The 10,711-nt window shown below is 32.9% G+C and overlaps 1 protein-coding gene and 1 pseudogene across 1 annotated transcript; both read right to left on the bottom strand.

Annotated features, from left to right (window-relative positions):
- Positions 1–3,401: 3,401 nt before the first annotated feature.
- On the bottom strand, positions 3,402–5,018 carry LOC18594576 (protein WHAT'S THIS FACTOR 1 homolog, chloroplastic-like; annotated as a pseudogene).
- A 2,026-nt stretch (positions 5,019–7,044) lies between these two features.
- Positions 7,045–10,711, bottom strand: REV7 (DNA-binding HORMA family protein). Its single transcript, XM_007022179.3, has 6 exons — positions 10,609–10,711; positions 10,425–10,505; positions 9,826–9,938; positions 8,474–8,663; positions 8,035–8,265; positions 7,045–7,074 (listed from the first exon to the last, which is right to left on the bottom strand). Exons 1-5 carry the CDS (start codon positions 10,637–10,639, stop codon positions 8,066–8,068), a joined length of 615 nt encoding a protein of 204 aa, XP_007022241.1. The 5' UTR covers positions 10,640–10,711; the 3' UTR covers positions 7,045–7,074; positions 8,035–8,065.

The raw sequence follows: 10,711 nt of genomic DNA, 5'->3' as shown, positions 1-10,711 counted from the left end.
ATGTTGCATGAATAAAATTAAACTTTAACTACTCACAATTGGTATAAAGAGAATATCACCTTGATAGTGAGGCATAAAACTTTTATGTCAAGGAACCAAATATTTCGTAAAGATTATGAGAATTTTAAATTAGCACTATGTTGGCAGCATATGGGAGTTTTCTAAGCTAATCAGTACAACCTAGAGTTCCTTTTCCTTTAAGAGAACAGATAGTTCCTAATCTTCTGCAAAATAAGGTATTCTCAGTAATCCCCTTCATGCTTTATACCCTCTATTTCTATCTTATATAGCTTCTTTTTTTTCCATATATGGTCCCGCAATAACTATCATTTCATGCCATGCCTAATTTTATTAAAAACATAATCTTGGTAAGGGAGGCTAAAGTATGGCAAGGATGTCAAGATGACACTCTTCCCTCAAAGAATATGCATCTAGTGTAGGCAATGCCAAATCCATGAAACTTTAATATCTTTTCTTCCCATTGAATGAGGACTGGTGTTTTAGCAAAAGAGAAAGGAAAGAGAATTTTCTAAAAGCAAAGGGAAGTCTTTTTTTATAATGGGAATTGATGCTCGTTCTCCTCATTGCCTTCATTTTGAAGCATGCAATTATTTCAGGAGGTGTAACATGCAAGCACAATGGCAACTGAATTGAACGTTTATACATTTCCCATATTTCAGTTTGTGTTGAAAGAATGGAGTGCTTGAATAGTTTTATCTTTAACAAAGGTTCCTGAGAAACTGCTATAGAATAGCATGATTGCAGCAGCCATCAAAGCCTCTACGTTCTATTTACATAGCTACAACATTAATCTGTTCCATCATCTATGTTCCCATGTGTTAACCGAAGCACTTTTATCAAACATATCGATGAATTCCTTCCTCCCACATGCTTTCCACCCAACTAATTAAAACCACTTAGCTACATCAGAGCACCTGGATGAGTGCTCAGTGATCAAGATATGCAGTAAAGTGAAGGTCATTATAGAGGGATAATCCCTAGACAAAGAGACATCATTGAAATGCAAACAGAGTTTGCCTCCATCATCACAAACCCCTATAGAACATAATTAGATTGGAAAGAATGAATGTCTCATGACTCTGAGTTCTAAACTTCTCCTAAACCTAAGCCTCAACTCATACAGATATTGAGTTCAATGTATGACATTTAGCTCTTCTAGACCATATCTTTTCAACAGTTCCTCTTCATAGGTCCAGGCAACACGTGCGGCATTTTGGGTGGCAATACCCCGAGCAATAGCATTCTTATCAGCTATTGGAAACAAAAAAATTTCCTCACCCTAGAATTGAACTTAAGCTTTCATATGGACAAAGTCATTTTTAAATTTGGCTAATTATCTCAAATAAAGTCATTTTTAAACTAAATCTGATAGTACCTCTTTCTCAGAATTTAAAAACTTGATCAAAATCTTCCATATCAAATTACAATCTTAACAAACTTTTATATGCCGTACAGATGAATGGAGATTAAACTATGATTTGCTTCTCCAATTACAAATAAATATAATCAAAATATGGAATTGTCAACCTAATAATGGAGCCACTAATTTTTTATGGCCTCATTCTGTATTGAGCCACTTATTATAAGGTCTCATAAGCACTTCACCTTGATTGCAGTCTTCATTGAAATGGATTTCTTGTTGGATCTTGTTCGCTGAATGTAGCATTCAAGAAGGACTCTATCTAGGAAAGATACCTATTGGAACCTGTTGGAACACTGGATAAGTGATGTTCTTTCTGTTAACAAGAGGATTCACTAACCTCCAGACATAATGGTATAGTTAGTAGCAGTGAACTTCAACATTGATGGTTAAGGAAGGAGTCCAACAGACTAGATAAATGGCTTCAGTCTCAACGGGGCATGACTGACAAGTACCAAAGAGAAACACATGAAAAACTTAACAGTTAAGCCCAAGCAAAAGGTGATGGTCCAACTCTAAGCTTATAAGAAAAATTACTAACTATTTTTCTTTGAGTGTTTCTTTTAATCAGATGTATGTTTTTTAAGGATAGGGTAGAGAACTGTTCACTCTGCTATTGTTTTCAAGTGATTTAAATGTTTTTTTTACATCGGAATGAATTATCAACTCAAATGACTAGCACGAATATAAATAGAAACTCATATCAGAAAACAAGACACCACATATACCAGTTACCTCCATTCTCAGTGAGACAACCTAAACTGGTTTTCAAATCAAAGATTATCAGCTTTTGTATCATGTACATTAACCTTGTAGACTAACATGGTGACACGTAATGCAACTTCAAAGCTCAGAAGGTTGAAATCATACTCTTTACTAATCTCTTGAGATATAAAATTTACAAGAATGAAACCCATTTGAAATTTTGGATCATTTATCCAGTGTGTTGGTAGGAATTTGAAATGTTAGGGAATTAATGTAACTATGATTTCATGTTTTTTATATTGTCATTGATTTATGCACCTTTTATTTTTAGTTGTTAAAGATGTGCATTCTTAGTCCCTATACTAGCAACTAATGTGGACAGTTGAATATAGTTGCATAACTAAGTCATGGAATTCAGTAAACAAATTGAATGATAAACATTAACTAGTAATCTATAAAAATACATACCTTGGAAGCAATAATTACTAATCCCTACTATAGTGGTTCCCCCTAAAGAAGCAAACAGTCAATGAACTAAACTGATTTTTCTATCTATTGAATAGATGAAAATAAAAGATATAAACATTAAAAACTACAAAATTGCTGCAAAATTTCTAAAGTAAAGCCACTTTTCCGGAATCAGATGGACTAAAGCATACAAAATTACAACTCAGCACAAAATGAACTCTGTATTTCCATTAGATCGAGTTTAGTTAGCCTAAACTCTTTTCTTTTCATCAATCCTAACTTATATCTAAGTTGCAAGTTTAGAGTGTAATGTGCTAGTATTTATGGTAGAATAAAACTAATTAAGAAATAGCTTGAACAATTTATCTGTAGGCAAAACAAATCATAGAAATTTAGAGTGAGGGAACCAAGATAACAAATAATGCTCTTACTCAGACCACTGGACTTTAGAATGGAACACTTTGCACCTAATACAAAATTCAGCTCAAGATCTGCATGAATACCCAATCATACATCATCACATAGTTCACTTTAATTAAAATATGGTTCTTGGTCAAGGTAATTACTAAACCATCAGTATAATCATCAAAGTGATACTATGTCCCGCAAGTTCCAATATAGAGAACTTAAGTACATCAAGAAATCCTACGAAGGCATTTTGTTATTACTATTTACCAATTCTTGGCCATGTTCAAACAAAGAATTAACAAATAAGAAAAATAATCCATTCTCTCTAGAATAAATGTTTGAAATCATTATATAAGCATGACACTTTTAGATGCTTCAGTAAGATAAAAAATTAAGTTGAGACTGAAACATATTAGGAGTGGCATTGTTTGGAAACATCACTTTATGCACAACATTTCACATGAACTAGCTTCTCAATAACCCTTTTTCATTATTGTTAATGGAGCCAGAAATTTCACGTAACAACCTGAGAAGAATTCATACTGTTAAATGAATTGATCTCTTTTCTACCATTAAGTGCAACAAACTTATCATTAAACATCAACATAGGACATTTATCTACCAATCTTGTACCATCATAAGCTTCTTTAAGGAATATAGTGCTCCTTGCACCTTTATTTGTAATGTAAAAGATACCATGATGTTTTGTCAAACAAAGCACTAATTTAGATGGTAACAGGTACTCTGAATGAAATGCATCCAATAGTGCAGATGTCATCCGCTTCTCCATAGTCAAACTAAGGAGTTCATGAAGCACAACCAGCACTCTTTTCCGAGTTTTCAGAGCTGCAACATCAAATCTCCTCACATTCAAGTATGGAGAAGGGAATTCCATTTTCCGCCACCTTTGAAGCTCCTCAAGATAAATCTCATTCAGTCTAAAACCAGCAGCAAAGCACATTTTAAATGCAAATGGACCTAGATAGTTACCATCTTCCATGATCCTAACCTTCTTTAAACCCACAGCTGATGCCAACACCCCTTCACATGCGAATCTCTCCTCACAAGCAGTCATTGCCAGCAAAGAATCCCAGTTCTCCAAGTAAAGATAAGCTCTACCATTGAAATCTTTGATCCAAAAATATTCTGGGTACTTCAAAATCAATCACTTCGTAAAATCCTTACGCAAACCAAGTTCACTTCCAATGAATTCAACCTTTTCCAATGGCACCCTACAATCAATCAACAGCATTAACAACTTCCTCAGATTCTTAACCAAAACGGGTTCCATTAAATTCCTTGCTTCACCTCTTCACTTGCAATCTTTTTGGCTTTTCGAGTGAGCGTAACAAAAGGGAGTTGTTTTCCACTAACACCACCAACATGGAATATCGAAGGGTACTTCTCAATGATGGACATGAAGTTCCATTTTGCCACAAACCCAACTTCCTTTTCAAGGTAGCGAAGAAGAAGGCATTGTTGGTTTTGAGATTGGATAATGGACTTCAATTGCAGAATTAAGATGGTTTCTTTTACAAGTCCATGACTTTATCAAGTTGATAGTCTCAGTGGTATATTTTCTTGTTTGGCCTCTTTCCTCCACTTGATATTTGCCTCGCTGAAATAAACATAGAATCTGACTTTTTACAAGAAATTGTCGAAGATGACAACCTTAATATGGATCTTGTCTTCATTCTCAAGCAATATAAAAAGACACTGCTTTTTTGAGCCAAATCCTCGAACAGTTGGTGTGCAAAGTCCAAAACCAATGCTTGTCAAAACAAAACAAGAGAAAACCCAGATACGAGAAACAAATTTACATTGACATGCACATTGTGGGATTGGAGTTTACGTTGGAAATGATATCGGGGTTTTCTATTGTCGAAGAAGAATCGTTTTATTCAATGCTTTCAAAGTGAAATCGGAGGTTCAATAAGGAGTACCTAAAGTCACGGCTCAACCAGTTATTAGTTCCAAAAATATATCTATATATTTTCATGAGCGCTCATGGGATTTTTAATTAGAATTACTATTATAGCTTTTTAATTTCATTTCCCTTACATGAATAAACAAAATGTTTAAATGTTAAGTTCATGTTTTTATTTATATTTCGTTTTATTAATTATACATAAGTAAAATTTTCAAACATTTAATATGAATAAAAAATAAATTTAATTAATGTTAGTTATAAATATATAAATATTGTGATTAATATCTTATTAATGTAATGTGAAAATTCAAATTGAGTTGGTATATATTTCGATACCAACTACAGCAATTCGGATATAATTATTATTAATTTAATAATATTTTAAATTTAAATAATTGATTTTTAAAAATTAGAAATTTAAATTACTTACAGTGATCGATTTAAATTTTTATATAAATTTTAATAATTACATTGATATTAAAATATATTGAACATTGATCATATCGATATTAATGTGACTCAGAGAAAGAACAATGTGAATCATGTGCTTAAATAGAAAACTTTGAATAGTTTCAAGTAATTCAATTGCTCTTCCATCTAATAAGTAGTGTCTTTGTTTAATTTTACTAATCAAATTTTTTCAGTTTAATTTGGCTGTTTTGTTTTCAGATGGTCATGGATTAAAACTTGAAAAAAAAATATTTTTTAAAAACTTTGAATGATATAAATATTTGTTAGTAAATTTTAATGTAATACCATACTTAAAAATAATTAATTAGTTATAATCATTAATATGTTGTCTCAAGGACAAGTTGTAAAACTAAATTAATGAGATAGAAAGAGTAACAATTAGAAATTGCTATTTGTTGGACATTTTATAACTTTTAATACAATTAACATTTTAATAAAGTAACTGTGGACTTAATAATCTATTTTATACTCATCATGCACCTCAAGTTTCAAAAAATCTATATCACATCAATATAAAAGACTTTTTAAATATATATTTAACAATTGAAATTTATTGATATAAAAAAATAATTAAATGTCCTCAATTAATTTAAATTATGGCATACATGATTATAAATTTAAAAACTAAAATATATAATTTTTTTTTTGTTCCAACATCTCATTGATCTCTCAATCCAAAATAATGATCTCTTTTTGGCATAAAATATTAAGATCTAAAATATTGTTTGAAAAAAGAATAATAAAAGAATTATTATGCTAAAAGACTTCATTTCTACTGCATTCAACCTCTTGGGGACAAGCATTCAATGGCAGTGACAAAAAGAGAAGGTGATATAGGATCAGCCTGTCGAAACCCACAACATTTGCTCATTCTGCATGGTACTTCAAGCACAATTTTAATGAACTTTGGCTGTCTTTACATTCCTTTTTTATTCATCAGATGAGCAGAAGAAAGCTCTGTAACTAGATTGTTAACAAAAATATAATCATGGTACAAATGCTTATGCATTAAAGCAGTCTTCAAAAGCACCCATCAACATATGGTGCTCATACTTCATCACCTTCAAACCACCCCAATGCATTCTTAGGCATTATGTTATCTACTTCTATTTGAATTTGATAAGCTATGTAGCCAATATTTAAGCTACCTGGTAATTATAACACCAAGGCATGCCTAGATATTATATTGTCCAAGACAGCAAAGCATGACTTCCAGAATTTGCATGCGGGTGTTCCTCTCTGCCCACCCCCTTCCACCCTTTCTTTCGGTTTACAAAAACAAAAACCATATCTAATTCCCAGTTTTCACACTAGAATAACTGTCATTTCATCCACCATAGTAACACATTATTTGCCAGACAATGTATATGCATTAAAAGCGAAATGTTTAATGTGGTGTGAAAATTTGTAGGGAATAGAGATGTTATACATAAACAAATGTGCAAAATCAAAATGTGTTGCAGTTGCAAGGACAAAAATTAACGACACAACGACACCATGCTCTACTTTTTTACCAGCCTAACCTACATATAAGCTTTCTGTACATTCCTCAGTTTAACACTACCAATTACTTGTTAGTTGAAGTTGAAGATTAATCATCCATCTTTTTTTTTTCTCTATCTCTTCAAATACATCTGCTTGTATGTTTCATCTGCAAAATTTAAGAAATTCAAGATCAAAACTGCATTTTAAATTTCGGCAAATAATAACTCTTTCATTTTCCAAATTTCTAACATGTTTTTGTCACAAACTGTTTCAAGATATTTTGCATAACCCAAGCAATTCTTGAGTGTTCATTAACACTAAAAACTCCATGATTACTTGCACCAGAACCTAGAATAACAACCCACCATTGCAGCACCTAAATAAATATTTCCTACTTTTCAGCATTTAAAGGGAGGCTAAAACTCGGTCTAGCACTATAGCTTCCTAATGTTTTCTTCTTAGGGATATTTTCCCAATACTCCAACCATTTGCCAGACCTAGGTCAATTCAAACATGGAGACTCCTACTATGTAAGACCTCAAGGATCACCCATGTTTTTCAGTATTTAAAATGATGCCACTGCATTGTATACTAATAAGGCGCAATTAATATTTCTAAGCAATTTAAGAAAGATACTGAAATGGTAGCCCTCGAGGCACCTAATGGGATTATGACTACAGGAACAGAGTATGACCTAGGTAACACAGAACTATGTGTTCTAACTTAAGCTGTGGGCTGGTATGAATTCATCTTCACTCTGAGAATTACAAAACACACCATGTCAACCTATTTCAGTTAAGACAATACTATATCCATTCAGTTATCATTCATATAAAAAACAAAATAGTTTCTAAGACCAAACAGGTTTATCAACTCGTAAAATTGGCACCAACAAAGTAATCAAGAGGCCAAATTTTGGATTCCTCATTCCAAAAGTTTGGGTTTGCTCCCTTCTTCAGATTATGCGTAGACTCTCAACATTTTCTCACTTAGCCCAACTCGTTTTTCTATGAACTTTTTTTTTGAGAATCCATGTTCTATGAACTTGAATATTTTAAAATTATGCATCTCCAAAATTATGCACCAAATAAAGCACAATTTTTCATGTATCACATTAGAGTCATACCCCATTAATCACAATGCAGTAAGAGTTCCCCTCAAGATTTTGGTTCCGATGGGCTGGGATGTTCCAAGAACAACTGCACACCCAGAGGTTCACTGTTCATCGACTTGATAGGGGTTATTAGTGGAGGTTGTTGCCACTGTTTTGTGTCAGTTGAGATCCACAACTCTGTGTCCTTGCTATTTCTAACCTGAGGAAGGGAACGGAAGTAAGCCGTGATCTCCCACCTGCAATCTGTTAAATAAAGAAAAGGACAAGAGATTGACCTTAACCTCTAAGCCATAATAGGAAAAGAAACATCACAACATAGTTAAATGATGCAGCAAGCCAGCAAAAAAACAGCCCTGAAGATAAGATGAATTCAGTAACTCTATATCTAAACTCTCACTTAGACCAAATAAACACATGTTACATTTGATAAATTACTACTCGTTGAGCTTACCACATGGAAGAACCTTTGTAAGGGGTTGGGAGACTGAAAGTTTAATTAAGAATGATCTAAGAGAGAATTCTAGATCACTTTCTTCCACCTTTGAGTCAAAAGATTGATTAACTGTTAGTTTGAACATAAATCTCTCCACTGGAATGTTGTCAGTGTTGAAAAAGATAACAGCAACTCTCTCCACCAGGCCCTAGTTTAAAAGACATGTAAACTTCAGTTTATGAGGTGCACACAGGTATATTGAAGTTATCATGCAGCACAAAGCATCTCTACAAATGCTCAGAGGTTTCACCACCAGAGAATAAAAATAAACAAACTGCCTTCAATAATGTAAAGACAAAAACTGGGGCAAATAAGATTGACTGAAATAGAAAAGAACAATTACTGCAGATGTGCAGCCCCCACATGGGATTTCAACAGTGAGTTCTCTGCACCTCAGTAAGTCTTATCAGAATGTGAATATCTAACCACATTCTAGCCAGTCTTTAGTTTTTATGCTAAGGCCCTATTGATATTCGAAAATGACAAGATAAAATTAAAAATTCACACCCTCTAAAAATATTTGCCAAATTTCTACAGTGAAATTTTATCTTCATGTATTCCCTGCATTAAGTTGCATTTTTGTGACTTTGCTCATCTAGGTGATGCTGACTTTTGAATCATAAAGAGTGGTTAGCATATTCACTTAGACATACACAGATCAAGGACCCCTAAAACCTTCAAACCAAATTATCCACTGTGTTAAGCCATTTTTTATTCTCTAGAATCATAACTGCCTCTAATAAAGCCATTGATTTAATAAATCAGTTTGCTTGGACTAGCAGAGTCATGACACTCAATTAATGTGTCAGAAACATCTCCGCATTTGTGCCTCTTCATCTATTTTTATTTGGTAGATATAACAACAAAATTTTTTGTTCCTTTTTTCTTTAAAATAGATAAATAATAAGACCTCAAAATTTCATGTCACTTTAATAAACTTTAGCGAAGTGTTTTGATTTCCTTACTAAATCAATCATCCCTTACAAAATCATAAGAATATTACATTTGTTTAATACCTCAAAAAAAATTTGATATCTCTTCACCTTGTTTTCATAAAACCAATATGAGGGACACTGCAAAGAATAGCATCATCACAGCACTAGAACACAATAAGCTGCAATGAAAACATATGCAATTCAATTTTTCTCCCAAATGAAAAGCATATTTAACAGCTAACTCAAGCAACATGGAACATACACATTTCCACATGGCATCCCAAGAACTCTAACTAAATCAAGTGATCACAAAACATTGAAAAACACCCTAAAACATTAGCAAGCAGTACTCAAACATCTACGAAAGAAACCAACCTTTTCGATGAAAGGAAGAAGTCCAGAAACCGCAGAATGGATATAGTCTCTTAGCTGAGGATGCCGTGCCCTCTGTACTACCACATTCATATACCTCCTCCTCTCAAAAGCACCTTCAGGATTGCACCCAACACAAGTTACAGACATAACATTTACATAAAGTTCATAAAAACAAAAATAAACCCAGACACACAGTATGTATATAATATTTCCGAAGGTAACGCCTCAACTATTAGAACTTGCGACTTTCAAATTTAATCACTTTATGCTTAGAAAAATATCCTTCGAGTCTAAATTACAAAGCATATGATATAAGTAATGTGTAAAGTGCAAAATACTAACTTAAAATTAAAAATTATATAAACATCAAATATTTGAGAACTACCCAATTGCTCCAACTGTCACTCTTTTACTAATTAATAACTGAGTAATCCACCCATTCACTCATATATTTTAGGATAAGCATTCCCCCCCACCCCCCAACAAAAAAATCTTTTTTTTTTTTAATTTTAACACAAATTTATCAGTGGAATTTGGTAAAAGATTATAAAATTCTTATAGAAACCCAAGAGTGAAAAGATTTAAAAGAAATAATATACCGGGAGAATAAATTCCTTTGAGGAAAACAACTGAAGTGATTGCTACCTCCAAGAATTCAACCAAAATCCCAGCAATATGGCCTGCGGTAAACATAAAGAAATTTGCTTCAAAATGATAAAGAAAATTTACAAAGGAAACCAAAAACAGAAAGAAAAAGCCAAGTAAAAGCGAGGAAGAGTGTACCTCGAGGAGATTGATTATCTTTACGTTCCATTCTTCCACCGACAGGAAAAGAAATGGAAAGGGTTTCAGTTGTCTTGCTCTTGCCATTTAAATTTGACGCATT

This window comes from Theobroma cacao, chromosome 7 (genome assembly GCF_053813885.1).
Source record: "Theobroma cacao isolate CCN51 chromosome 7, ASM5381388v1, whole genome shotgun sequence".
Classification (NCBI taxonomy): Eukaryota; Viridiplantae; Streptophyta; class Magnoliopsida; order Malvales; family Malvaceae; genus Theobroma; species Theobroma cacao.
Note: the sequence above shows the minus strand (reverse complement) of the source record. Positions and strands in the feature narration are given on the sequence as shown.